This window comes from Sebastes umbrosus, chromosome 7, assembly GCF_015220745.1.
Source record: "Sebastes umbrosus isolate fSebUmb1 chromosome 7, fSebUmb1.pri, whole genome shotgun sequence".
Classification (NCBI taxonomy): Eukaryota; Metazoa; Chordata; class Actinopteri; order Perciformes; family Sebastidae; genus Sebastes; species Sebastes umbrosus.
Window position 1 is genome coordinate 22,007,151 of NC_051275.1, and position 14,038 is coordinate 22,021,188.

The window sequence follows — 14,038 nt, forward strand, 5'->3', positions numbered from 1 at the left end:
TAGAGGCTCACTCTTGACTCTTTTCTGCACTGAATTGTTACTCATGCAGCTTATTCTTGGCTGGATTCTTGGCCATCTAGTCTCGGGTTGAGTAATGCTGACTCAGCACATGAATGGCCAAGGTGCACAAGACAGTCTACTGGCCAAACACACCACTAATGACAGAGCTGATAGCTCTTTCCTCTGCAACTCGTCACTCACTCCCTCTTTCTGTGCCAGACACAGAAAGTCACCTACCCCCCTCCCTCTCTCTCTCTCTCTCTGTCCCTCTCTATCTCGCTCTCCCATGCTCTAACTGTGCACTGCTTAAACAAATTACTCTCTATCTCTGTGAGGGTGCTCTGCAAACTCAGTCGTGTCGATGCGTGGAAGCCTACTGCTTTAAAATGAGAAAGGAGAGCAAGTTAATTCGGTGGATCGGGTGGATTTTGGTTGTGACAGCTGTGTTGTTGCTGGGATTCATTGTAGGTAAGACATGATAATAATACAAAATAATCCACAAGTGATGTCTACTATGCTTTGTGTGTTTGTTGTTAATGAAAAGTCCCTTATGTAACAGTGTTATAACAATGAAAATAAGGGGATAGTTCACCAGTACAAGTGTATAAACTGAAGTGAAGGCAGTTGCTGAAATAGCACAAATAGATGCACAACATGAGGAGATAAAGTTTTGTTGTTTTCTTAGTTAATTTCTTCAGAATTACTCTCATCAACTCTCAAATCTACTCAGTGCTATTTAAGTTCTTGAAGGTGCGTTGTTGTGTGTGTGTGTGAGCTTTAGTTAGTCGCTTCTCTGACACATTTCACGTCTGCCTGCAGCCTAACACATGCTGTCCATAACCACAACTCCATGTGTGTGTGTGTGTGTGTGTGTGTGTAGGCTGGTTTGCAAAGCCCACACATCCAAACAATGCAGACAAAAGTACTTCCAGCAAGTATCTGAGGGAGTTTCTGGATGAAATGCAGCCCGACCAGATCAGAGAGCATCTCAGGTAAAAAGCACTATAAACACACTAAACCTCCTCCTGTCCAACAGTACAAGCAGTGGCGGATTAAGGTGGTTTAGGGGCCCCATAGGCTACTCTTTGTATGGGCCCCCCACCCTTACTAATCATGCTTTAACGTACTCGGGAAAAAAGTAATTTAGTGCCATGTGTAAAAGCATGCTAGAAATATTACACGGCCCACATGTACGCACTCTGGGAGCACTGGCATGTACACGCACACTTGGTCATGGTGTTCTTTCAGCCATTGTGCTTTTTCATTTTTGTGCTCCGTGATCATATTTTCATTTTACCGCTATCCTGTCCAGTAGTGACGTATTATTTGAAAAACAAATTGACCTTATGAACCTGGTCACATCATGGGGCCAAGTTTATAAGGTCAGTAGGGGTAAAGTTGTTTTTTTTTTCTCTTAAGTACATTAAAATAATTAAAAATAATCTGGTTAATCTGGGGCCCCTGTAAATTAGGGGGCCACTAGGCTGCAGCCTAGGCCAGCCTGTGCATTAATCCGCCCCAGAGTACAACTAATCCAAATGATGATGGTATACAGTGGACTTTTTTCACAGAGATTTCCGCAGGGAATATAAACTATTTCAAATCTCATGGGGTAGTTAATGGGAAAGGAAGAAAGTTCAAGGGGACAGCTATCTGAATGTCCACCACTTTTGTCCATATCTGGATAACTATTGGATGGTTGCCATGACACTATGTACTGACTTAAACAGTCCCACAAGGGTAGAGTCTAAAGACTGTGGTGATTCCCTAATTATTCAAGTAGCAGCTCCACCAACGGGACAAACCTTTTACTAGAATCTTTTGTTCAAGAAAAACTTCACTCTCTAGACCAAGTTTCTTTCCCATCTTGACACGTCACAGTTAGAAAAGCACAGGTTTCAATAATCAAATGAATCATGTCAGCCATCATTCCTTGTAGCTGCATCAGTTTCAGGGTCCTGGCACTGTGCATGCTGGCTAACTGTCATACTGTCTTAACTACTTACTGGGAGAAGCACGACTTCACAATGAGTGTTTGCAATTAGAGTATCAGCTGTTTGCAGTCATCTCATGTTTACTAAAGGGGAAACTGTGTGCTGAAGGCTACATCCTGATGAAAGCTGTTTTTGCCGATTCACGTAGGTTGTAACCCCACTCATAATGTACCAGCATTGTCTATGTTTTTAGTATTTCACAATGAAATAGCCATCTGATTGAAGGCTTTTTAACTTTTTGCTAGAAGAGTGCCTTGGAACTTTTTTCTTTAGTTACTGGGAGACTTGAACACAACAGCCAGAGGCATCGTTAACTAGTAACACCCGTTACTGCTATGACAAGTCAACATGTATGTATGTTGTGAAAAGGCTATTCAGTGTGGATCATGCTAAAAGTGAAGACAGACAAGAAGAACAACATTTTTTGCATGCTGCGAAACTGGTATTGTTTTTAGCCTGTGAGTCTGTGTGTTAGTCATCATGGCAAAATGTGGTCCTGGAGCCACTTACTGTAGCAGGAACGACCACAGAAGCGGTTTTGAGTACTTTAACAGTTGTTTATATTCAACCCAATATCACGCCAAAATAGTAGACCCACCTGTCCACTAGAGGATAGTTTGTCAGTGTCACGTTTTGCCTCGCCAAGGCATCAATATTACACATTAAGATACAGTATCAGCAGGGCGCAACAAAACCACTTAGTTAGGTTTAGGAAAAACATCATAGTCGGGCTTAAAATAAGTACGTAAAGTAAGTAAAATACGTACAGAAACAACGTAACATCAATATGGAAAACACATCACAAGCATCACTACAGAACACTTGCGTAACGCCACTAACGTAAATTACAAAACAAAACACCGGTCTCCTGGTTGAAGGTCCTGTGTTTGCTGGACCCAGCCACCTCCCCTCCCGCCCGCCTGCTATTAGCGGTCTTTCTCCCTTTTTATTCAATGCCACTGGCTCTGAGTGTAGCATATTCACACAGATGCGTTTACATTGTAGTCAGTACAGACTACATGGCGTGAAAATGGCACGCTTTAAGCAAACATTACATTCTTATTACACGCTTTTTCCTTGCGCATTATCATGTTATAAACACGCCTTTTCATACAACCGGGCTGTTGTATTTCTGTCTGAATGTGAACAGATTTTGTCACCGTGAAGGTCGAGTTCGAAGACTGGCGTGGTCCGAGCAAGGGGGGGAAGGGGCTATTGGGCCATCCAACGACTTAACGCCTACTGGCCTGTTTTGGCGTTGCAACTGGCATGTTTTTTTAAATTATATTCTTTAAAAATAAAATCTAAAAAAACAAAACAAAAGTGGAGGCTCTCACTTTCCCCAGCCATTCTGGACATTCAAACTGAGTGCTCTCTGGCCAATAGACAACATTTTCATTCTGTAAGCGCCTGCTAGCCCTGTGCCTAACTGTTTACATCCTCTCCACAGGAAATTTACACGCCTCCCCCACCTGGCTGGTACAGAGCAGAATCTGAGATATGCAGAGCAGATCAGGAAAGAGTGGCTGGAGTTTGGACTGGACTCCGTGGAGATGGTGCCCTATGACGTCCTGTTGTCCTATCCCAACAAATCACAGCCGAATTACATCTCGATAGTTGATCAGCTTGGCAGTGAGGTACAGTACAGCACATGGACACATCCAGTCAAATGCAATCATACTGAAAAAGATAAATGCATACATCTATTATAGCATTAGGATGACAGTCCGAGCCAGTTTGATATACGGCTACTACTTAAATTATTTAAATTTGTATGCCTTGTGTTCACAGTGAGAAACTCACTTTAATGTATGCCTTACTTTAATGATTCACAAACTTCTTGTGATACTAATCCATTTCACCACTTCAAGCTCTCTGATGAAATACTCCATTCTCCACACTCACCCCCCTGATCACATTTCTATTGTGATTTTCACACACACCTGAACAACAACAACACTTATTCAGTCCAACCCCCCTGACTACTTCTCAGTCTGTTTGGGGAGATGACAAAGTTGCAACGTGCAGCGGGATATCATACAGATAAATTAAAAACACAGCCACATACTGCTCCAGTCCTCCTCTCCGCCTGCATGCAACACTGCAAGACAGCTCATTCCAGTCCAAGGTCCTTTTATAGCGTTGTGGCGAGATAAACCTTCGTATGTGTGTTATAAGTAGAGATAGTAGAGACAGCACAGAGGCAAACAAGAGAAATGAGACCAGGGTTTACCGCACAGCCATGTTGCAGCAAGCTGCTAGGACACATTCAGGAACTTAAACACAATCAGGATTAACTTTTCAGCTAATTCAGTAACACATTTCAGCCAATCACTGAACAGCACACAGATCCCGAGGTGATCAGGTCAGATTACTGGAAGTCCATTTTCCCAGCAGAACATGGATCAACTGGTATCTGCAAATAATTCACAGAAGTTGTTTTGGTATATAGGAACAATAATGTGAAAATTAAACATTTACAATTTGAGGAAGCATTCAGATCCTTTACTGAAGTAAAAGCAGCCTAATACAACACTGTAAAAATAGTCCTGCACTGAAAATCTTACTTACTTACTTAAGTAAAAGTATAATCAGGAAAATGTACTTCAAGAACCAAAAGTACTCGGTAGTTGGTTGAGGTGCAGCTAATTAATTTAAGTATTTAATTTAGTTTAATAGTTTAACTATTTTATATAGAGCTGTAACAAATGACAATTTTATTTATGGTACAATCTGCTGATTATGTTCTTGATTAATTGATGGATTTTTTGGTTTGAAAAACTTCAGAAAATAGTGAGAAATGACCATCACAATTACCCAGAACCAAAATAGCAATTAAAAAATAATAGTTACAAGGGAAAGCAGCAAATCCCCAAATTTGACAAGCCGGAACCATAAAATGTTTAGCATTTTTGCATGAAAAATGATTAAACCAATTATCAGAATATAAATCGGCTAATTGATTAATCATCTAATAGTTAAATAGCAATAGTTTAATCTATGACAACAATGTGTAAAGTAGCTAGTAGCTGTCAGATAAATGTAGTGGAGTAAAAAGTTTTAAAAAATTCCCTCTAAAATCAAGAGGAGTAGAAGTATAAAGTAGTATGAAAATAAGATACTCAAGTAAAGTACAAATACCTTAAACTTGTACCTAAGTGTAAATGTAGTTACTTCCACCTTGACAGTGGATACATTACAAATTTCAAAGCATTTACTAAAGAAAATAAAGCTTTATCTCATCAATATTTCATCAAATGTATTCTGCGCTCTTTCTTTCACAGGTTTTTAACACTTCCTTGGCCGAGCCAGTTCCAGAGGGTTATGAAGATGTTTCAAACATTGTGCCTCCATACAGTGCCTTCTCTGCCAAAGGACAACCGGAGGTACACACATGCACACACAAACAACCTTATACTGGCAAGAAGACAGATATAAAAGCAACCTAAGATGTCTCTTCTTTCTGTCTCTCTCTCTCCAGGGGGATTTGGTGTATGTGAACTACGGTCGAACAGAAGACTTTTTCCAGTTACAGAGGGAGATGGGCATCAATGTTACTGGGAGGATTGTCATAGTCAGATACGGGAAAATATTCAGAGGCAATAAGGTAGGAAAAGTCACTGAGCATCGTAATTAAAAGTACTACATCTGTGGTTAAATGTGCTGCAAGCTTACATCTCAAAAGCAGCTAAATACAGTTATATACAGGCATTTAAAACCATTTTCTCACACATCTTTCAATATTCAATGCAATTCGTCAATGTCAAACCAATCACCACTACTGTTTTGCTCCACCAGGTGACAAACGCCATGTTAGCCGGAGCAAAGGGGATCATTATGTTCTCAGATCCAGCAGATTACTGGGCCGCCGATGTCAAGGTAGAGGATTCTGCATCATTTTAACCAGAGTATTTTTGTGTTCATTATAAAACTGTGTGTATGATTGTGCGTGTTAACAGCCATTGTTAATGCAGTAGAGGTTGAATATGATTTGGACAATACTGATACTATGATAAACTTTAAAACAAGCCTTGATCAGTGGCAAAGTCTACAAACAACAGCTATAAATTCATGATCCGGATCATGATTGTAAACAGTAGCAGATTGAGATAGCCTTCAAGAATGTATATAATCTTTGTAAATATTTGAAAACAATCTGTGTGTTCAAATAAAGTGTTTTAAAAATGTGTGCAGCCCTACCCTGACGGCTGGAACCTGCCCGGAGGAGGAGCTCAGAGAGGAAATGTTCTCAACCTGAATGGAGCAGGAGACCCACTCACACCAGGGTACCCCGCTAAGGGTGCGTATCTCTGTGTGCTCATGCATGTGTTAAAGTCTGTATGAGTGTATACATGTGTGTCAGTTTATCTGCTCTCTTACAGAATACACCTACAGATTGAGCCTTGAGGACGGAGTGGGTCTTCCCAAGATTCCTGTGCATCCAATTGGCTTCCATGATGCAATTCACCTGCTGAAGTAAAAATATTTCTCTTTTCTTTTCTTTTCTTTTCCGTGATCCAAAATACAATCATTCAGAGCAGTGCCATTTGGAAAAGGTCTATAGCAGCTCTGTGAAGCGGACGTCAACATGCTAACATGCACACAATGACAATGTTAACATGCGGATGATTAGGTAGCGTTCACCTTACCTTAGCATGTTGGCATTTTTCGTTAACATTTGGTTATTAGTACAAAACACAAAGTACAGCTGAAGCTGATGGGAAAGTTTGAAGGTAAAAACTGACCACCCCGTTCTCATTCCCAGGGCGTCAAATACCGACACACAAGGCACACTTTAGCATTCGTATGAGACGCACCAGGCTTTCAAGTGACTCAAATGTAAAGCCATCCACGCCAATATTGAACGCTCAGAGAAAGTGGCGAAAAAACACAAAGTGGGCGAGCGGGAGGGGAGGTGGATGGGCCCAACAAACACAAGGCTTTCATCCAGGAGTCCGCTATTCATGTCGCGTGCGTTAAGTTTCACTTTCACTTTCCAAACGTAGTAATTCTAAGCCAAACTATGGCGTTTTTTCCTAAACCTAACTAGGTAGTTTGGTTTCTTACACCTAAGCAAGTGTTTTTGTTTGAATTCACAATGTTAACCACGCGTTTACTGTGACCATAAAGTGACACCAAGGGGTCTGACAAAGTGTCAGTAAAAACAACTTAATTTGAATCTTGAGTTTAGAGCAAGAAACTAACATTTTCATTGGGTTGCTTAAATAAAATGAGCTGCTACAATTTGGATTATTTCCAGAATATATGAACTATTCACCATTCAACAGGAACATGGGAGGAGATATTCCACCCAACAACTGGAAAGGAGCTCTGAATGTCTCCTACAGGATTGGTCCAGGCTTTACGGATGACTTCAAGAGCCAGTAAGTACTTACATTTAGCTTTTACGTCCAGTGTCACAGTGATCACTTGATCCACGTCACCTTATGAAAACATGACTGTCCCTTCCACCTACTTTTTACACAATAATTCCTCACGACTTCCCCACCTCTCCTGCTTCCCTGCTGTCTTCAGTCTTTACTTTGTTTTAGTGTTTGAATTCTTTCCCCTTTAGCTGCTCTTTTTCTCTTGCTCAGCTTTAATGACCCAGTGGCAAGTAGCCAAATGACATACAATGGAGGCCCTTGTACCTCCTGTGTGTGAGAGACATACATAATACATTCACACAAAAAACAAGCTGCACAAATTAAGGATGTACAGCAGTAACTTGGTCTTTTGAACTGTCGTGAATGTTCTGTGGATTTCTGGAGCAACTATCCCCATAACAACAAATAGAATCAACTATGTGTTATTATCTTACTCATTGTTTTTTCGGTAAGACTGAATTTTGAGGTGCAAAACACTTCCTAAAGGACTTTTGTGCTGCAGTTTCAGAGGGTTTGATCTCTATTCCCTGCCCCCCTCTACTCTCTTCTCCTTTGTCTGTCTGTCATTGCATAAGATAAACACAATGAGCTGGCTAATGAGGCAGCTGTACATTGTAAAAACAAATGGAAAAACACGATTCTGTGAATGTTTTCCATTCCCAAATTCTGCATACGTTAGTCATTTCCTGTTTAAAGTAACTCTGTGTTTCTTTGTTTGTTGCTGTACCTCTTTCTCTCCTATGTGTATCACTCCTGTCTTAATCTGTCTGTCTCAGGAAGGTGCGTATGAACATCCACACCAACAACCAGGTAACCCGGATCTACAACGTCATTGGCAGGATTAGAGGAGCTCTGGAGCCAGGTGCAGTACCACAACCCAACCTGCTCTAATCCTTCATTCAAGCTTTTAGCATCATTGTACACACAACCAACACATGTAATAATACAACTAATAATGCCATTGATATATATATACTGATATAATCATAACAATAAGGTTAGAATAGGATGATGAACTAATTTAAATGCCTTTCGGTCAGAAAATCTTGCAAAAGCAAAACTTCAGTGGCTTCACGCTATTATAAACGCTGCAGCAAGAAATACAGAGTATCAGTCTATTCAGAGCATTAATATAGCAGCAAACAACTATTTGCTATGTAAAGATATAGGGGAGTAATGTCTACCTGAGCAGAGAATGAAGTCGCTCTCCCTCTGTGTGTGTTGTAATCAGAGCTTCTCCTTGCTTTGTTGAGATCACCAGGTCGGCCGTGCGTGCCTTTTAGTGCGTGATGGGTAGTTCACAGCCGCATTGAATTTCGCGTTTAGCACCTTTAGGTAAGAGCATGTTTTTGGTGTCAAGGTTTTGAGACAGAATGAGCTATTTGGTAGCATTTGTACATTAGAAAGAACAAATACTGCATTCAATACCAACACAAAAACTAACTGTGTGAAATTAATAATATAATTATATATTCTCATATTGTCTCTCTTTCTATAATTCCTCCATCAATATGTGTTGTTGGCTCTGTGTGTGTGTGTGCGTAGATAGGTATGTGATTCTGGGAGGGCACCGGGATGCCTGGGTGTTTGGAGGAATCGATCCCATGTCTGGTGCTGCAGTGGTCCACGAAACGGTTAGAAGCGCTGGCAGAATACTCAGTAAAGGTACGTCTCTGCAAGTGTGTGAGTGAATAACGGTGTCAATAGTCAGTACTCAGTATGTGTGAAAGTGAGGTTGGTTACCAGAATGCATGTTCTGGTCTAGTGTCCTTACAATGCCACAAAGACGAGGAGGTACTGTATGTGTGTGTGTGTGTGTGTAGGATGGAGGCCTAGGAGGACTTTAATATTTGCAAGCTGGGATGCAGAGGAGTTTGGATTGCAGGGATCTACAGAATGGGCAGAGGTACACTTACTCCCATACACCCTTACATCACACGCACGCGCATGCAAACATGCACAAACTGACCACACCTCACCCTTCTCAACAGGATAATGCAAAGCTGCTGCAGGAGAGAGCTGTGGCCTACATCAATGCCGACTCTGCCATTGAGGGTGAGTGCGTTTGTGTGCACGGATCAATATTTTCAATGGATAATGTTGAGGCTGAATTAGTTTTCATGTGGCTCGTGTATGTGGATTTGAATCCCAGGCATGTACACGCTGAGGGTTGACTGCACTCCATCTCTACACACTTTGGTGTACGACCTCACCAAGCAGGTGAGTAGACGTATACACACACAAAAGGAATGGTGAATCTGAAATTGATTGATTTCATGCTCACTCTTATGCCGTATTCCTGTCTTTCTCCCTGCCTTGTGTCTTTCTCTTTCTTTTTATGTTTGCGTGTAGATAGCCAGTCCAGAAGAAGGAGAGGAGGGAGTTTCTCTGTACGAGAGTTGGCATAAGAGGGACAACTGGACGAATGACCGTGATGCACCCAGGTACAAGGTTGCTTGTTCTGGTCAGAGCCAGGGTGTACAATAAAATACAAAAGGTTTAAGGAAAAAACTTCAGCAGAAACGAGAGCAATGCTGTAATCGGAAGTTAGTAGAGGACAAAACAACAAGTTGATCACTAATTATTCAATGCATGTTCAAGAAATGTTGCAGTTTGGATGCACTATGCAAAGATACAGACTATTGAAAAGCCTTAACTCTACTATCTCATGTCTCTGTGTGGCTGTGTGTTGAGTTTCAAATGTACAATTTCTTAGCTAATCAACTGAACGATCAAGAAATGATTGAAACAAATCACTAAATCAGTCTGTCCTCATACTGTAGGATCAGTAAACTCGGGTCAGGCAGTGATTTTGAGGCCTATTTTATCCGTCTGGGGATTGCTGCAGGCAGAGCCAGATACACCAAGAACAAGGTGAGACACACTGCACTTACAGATTTATCTAAACATTACTCATTGTTGTTAATATAAGATAAATTGCTATATGTGTTTAATTATGTCTTTGTGTGTATGTTTGTATTGTAAGCACAGTGCATATCTATTTGTACGCTCCCTGGGAATCTTACTATATTTATGTCAGTGCACATGTGAGCCTGAGCATACAGTATGAGGAGTATATGTTTGTTAGTTTGCAATATTTGCATATTCTCTTTTTCTCTTTAATGCAGGTTTTGTCTTGTATGTGTTTGCAGCTTCAGTGTGATATCTACCATACTTTGTCTGTGTGTATTCATAAATCATTTCATCTATCTGTACTATGCTACACTGAGGAACAAATTTGGGATTTAAACAAGTTGTTTGTCAAATTGGGGACAAAGTTGCTGCGTCAAAAATTCTTTCATTGCAGTTGCACTCTGCATAATGTAAAGGGATTTCTGTCTTAATTTAAGGGTTGAGTTGTAGTTAGAGCATAAGTGAGGAAAGTATCTTTAAGGTAAAGGTTACTGTGAGCCTCCATGGTGTCAGTGTAACTCAGTGAATGTCCTCTGTGCGTTTAGAAAACAGAGCGGTACAGCAGTTATCCAGTCTATCACAGCGTGTATGAAACCTTTGAGATAGTGGAGAAGTTTTACGACCCCACCTTCAAGAGGCTCCGGGCAGTGGCCCAGGTGAGAGGCGGGCTCATCTTCCAACTGGCCGATTCCCAGCTTCTCCCTCTGGATGTCAACCAGTATGCAGACTCACTGAGGAAGTACGCACAGAGCATCGCACAGCTGTCACAGAGGCACCCAGAGGAGATGAACATGTACGAGGTGTCGTTTGGTGAGTTGATTTTGGTCACTCTGACTATGGTAAATAAATATCAAGTTTAAGTGTCTTTAAAGTGTCATTAAAATGTTTGAATGAGTATGCCAATTTTGCAGCTTTAATGTTTTCCCCCTATATTTTCAGATTCTTTGTTTTCTGCTGTGGAGAACTTCACCGTTGCAGCCAGGGACTTCCATGAGCGCCTGCAGACTCTCAACAGAGCAGAGTAAGAGTGTGTTTAACATTTCATACATTTTAGGTGTCCAAACAAACGCTAAAATAATTTATGTTGGTGTGCATGCTCTAGTTTATATATGCTCTGAAAAAAAATAGACTTTATGGCAGAACAGCTGTATTGGATTGTTTGAGCATGTGTAATAATAAAGTGGCGTGTGTGTGAGGCATTTTGTGTGTGTGTGTGTATCAGTCCTCTGCAGGTACGCATCATGAATGATCAGCTCATGTATCTGGAGAGAGCCTTCATAGACCCCCTGGGCTTACCTGGCAGACCCTTCTACAGGTCAGACACACACACACACACACACACACACACACACACACATCTTTGAGCTGGATGGAAAATTATTAACACCTCAATAAGTGACACATCAAGTTCACCAGTTCAAGGTAGCACATCCAACAGAACAACAGGACCAGACACGCACCGGAGCTCAAAACAACACAAGCGGGCAGCTCAACGACACAATGAGGTGGAGGCCAAGAGCTGGCACACCCATTGATGGGCCGATGAAACACACCATTCGCAAGATTTTCATTATTAAGCTGACGTATAAGGTGACTAAAAATGGCAACCATATTTTCAGTTTCAGCAACCAAAAGCTGATGCCTGGTTGCCAGCCTGGCAACCACTTTTTAAAGTTAGTGTTGAGCTCTGGCTATGTAATTAGTAACCTTTTTTCACAGCATGCATTGACATGTCATAGCAGGAAAAACACAGGTGTTACTAATAACATTAACAATGGCTCTGTTGAATGTCCATTATCTCTCTCCCGCTGTTAATTTAAGCATAGTTGAGCTCTGTTTTTATCAGCAGATCTAGTTTTTGCAGCTGACTCAAAGCAGACCATGGGACGGGCTTGTTTATCATATGAGAGGGGAAGATAAAGACCCTGATTCTCCAGCAAAATACTGTGTACCTCAGAGGGTAGAGCATTATCTGCTGTAAAACATGCCCCCGTAGTGGAACATGTGAATCATACTACAATACAGTCTATCTGTGCTTTGCATCATTACTCTTCCCAAGTCCTACATTAAAGCCAAGTTCCTTTATTCAACCTGTAATGCATATTCTACAATAAAAAAGTACTAAAGTCCTTCTGTTGTCTTCATCTGACACGTTTTTATCTGCATTTTTAAACCCTTTTAATTTGGGTTTCATTCAAAATACCATGCAAAAAACAACAACATAGAATCTGTAATACCTCCAGTACATTCCTTAATGTGACACCCTCCCTCTTCTCTGTTTCAGGCATGTGATTTTTGCTCCCAGCAGCCATAATAAATATGCAGGCGAGTCTTTCCCTGGGATCTACGATGCATTGTTTGACATTGAGAACTCAGCTGATCCAGAGAAGGCCTGGGACGAAGTCAAGCGTCAAATCAGCATCGCAGCATTCACCGTTCATGCTGCTGCCATGACACTAACTCCGCCTGCATGAAGCAGGCACAAATCTACAGTATGTGATTATCTATTGATGATGATGTTATAACACCAGAATGTGAAGAGAGGGAATACACTACCTGCGACACACACAGAGATGGACAATCCCTGTTTTCTGAACCAGTCATGTTCCAGGAACATCCAGAGCTCAGTAATACAGTGAATCTCTGAGTGTCATTACCAGAATACAACTTTCAGATTGTTTATGTGGCTAAAGGGAAGTAATGATTTATGTTTTGTAAAAATAATCTCTGTCTACAACGGAGCCAAATAAAATCAATCCATCCTTTGCATGTGGGCAGAAAACAACTGATATCCTGTCCATGTCGGTCTGAGAAAGAAATGTGAAACGTGACGAGTTTTATTTACATACATGTTGATATTTTTTAATAAATTAATTTTCATAATTTCCTTAAAGGTGCTAAATTTGAGATTGGGAGCATTTCTTTTGCCTCAGGAAGGCTCTCAACGTGGAGACGGCTGAGCCAGCGGCTCGCAGTTAACGGTTCTAACAGCGCAAACTGTAAAAACAACAGCAAAATTTCTGACAGAGATAACAGTGTTTACCTGAGGGGGAAACCAGAGAGTGGGTGCTACGCATCCGCAACGGCACCGTCGTTCGGGATGGCATTTTCAGCTGTAACCGCCGTATGAGGGCAGTGCAGAGCGGCGGCTGTGAGCTAACCAGTGGGGCACTCTCACATGCACAAACATGCACTAAAAGTACGTGCGGACGGCCCGACGATGTCAACAAAACAAGGAAGAACTTGGATTAAAACACACATCTTTACATATAGCAAATAGTTGTTTGCTGCTATATTAATCATCTGGATATTGAACAGAGAACCTTTAAAGGCACGCACCAAAAAATACAACAAAACTGCATGAAACCAGATTTTTGTCTAATGAAATACAGTTAAACATTTGTGTTAGTTGTTAAAGACATGACACATGAGCAATGTCATCACGAGGCAATGAAGATGAAGATGAGCTCTTTTGCGAGCACACACCTCCACTCTTAAAAACACACTTAACGGTGGTTTCTTTTGGTAGACGTTAATGTTTGAAAAAGCCTCTTTTCTCAACATCTAACAGTTATCAATTATAAATAATCCACTATACAGATATGTCAAATCTGTCTTTTTGTTGATTTTTCAAAACATTAACTTTATTTACTGGTTTATGAAGAGAGGCAAGGAAAGTCCAGGAATAAGAGAGTTGGGTGTGACATACACTAAGCTCACAGGTCATCCTTGAACATGGCGTAC

At 41.0% G+C, this 14,038-nt stretch overlaps 1 protein-coding gene across 2 annotated transcripts; it reads left to right on the forward strand.

The window, feature by feature from the left end:
- Positions 1 to 230: 230 nt before the first annotated feature.
- naalad2 (N-acetylated alpha-linked acidic dipeptidase 2) lies at positions 231 to 13,076 on the forward strand. 2 transcript variants are annotated; one of them, XM_037774323.1, is made up of 20 exons: positions 231 to 464; positions 881 to 992; positions 3,445 to 3,631; positions 5,279 to 5,380; positions 5,476 to 5,601; positions 5,793 to 5,873; positions 6,189 to 6,294; positions 6,377 to 6,470; positions 7,283 to 7,378; positions 8,158 to 8,243; positions 8,927 to 9,046; positions 9,205 to 9,287; positions 9,373 to 9,436; positions 9,534 to 9,601; positions 9,734 to 9,825; positions 10,165 to 10,255; positions 10,840 to 11,104; positions 11,234 to 11,315; positions 11,517 to 11,609; positions 12,579 to 12,768. In XM_037774323.1, the coding sequence occupies exons 2-20, from the start codon at positions 961 to 963 to the stop codon at positions 12,766 to 12,768; spliced, it is 2,058 nt and encodes a 685-aa protein (XP_037630251.1). In that variant the 5' UTR covers positions 231 to 464; positions 881 to 960. The 2 variants fall into 2 exon arrangements, with proteins under 2 accessions (XP_037630251.1, XP_037630250.1); XM_037774322.1 differs by having other exon boundaries at positions 236 to 468; positions 12,579 to 13,076.
- Positions 13,077 to 14,038: the final 962 nt, after the last annotated feature.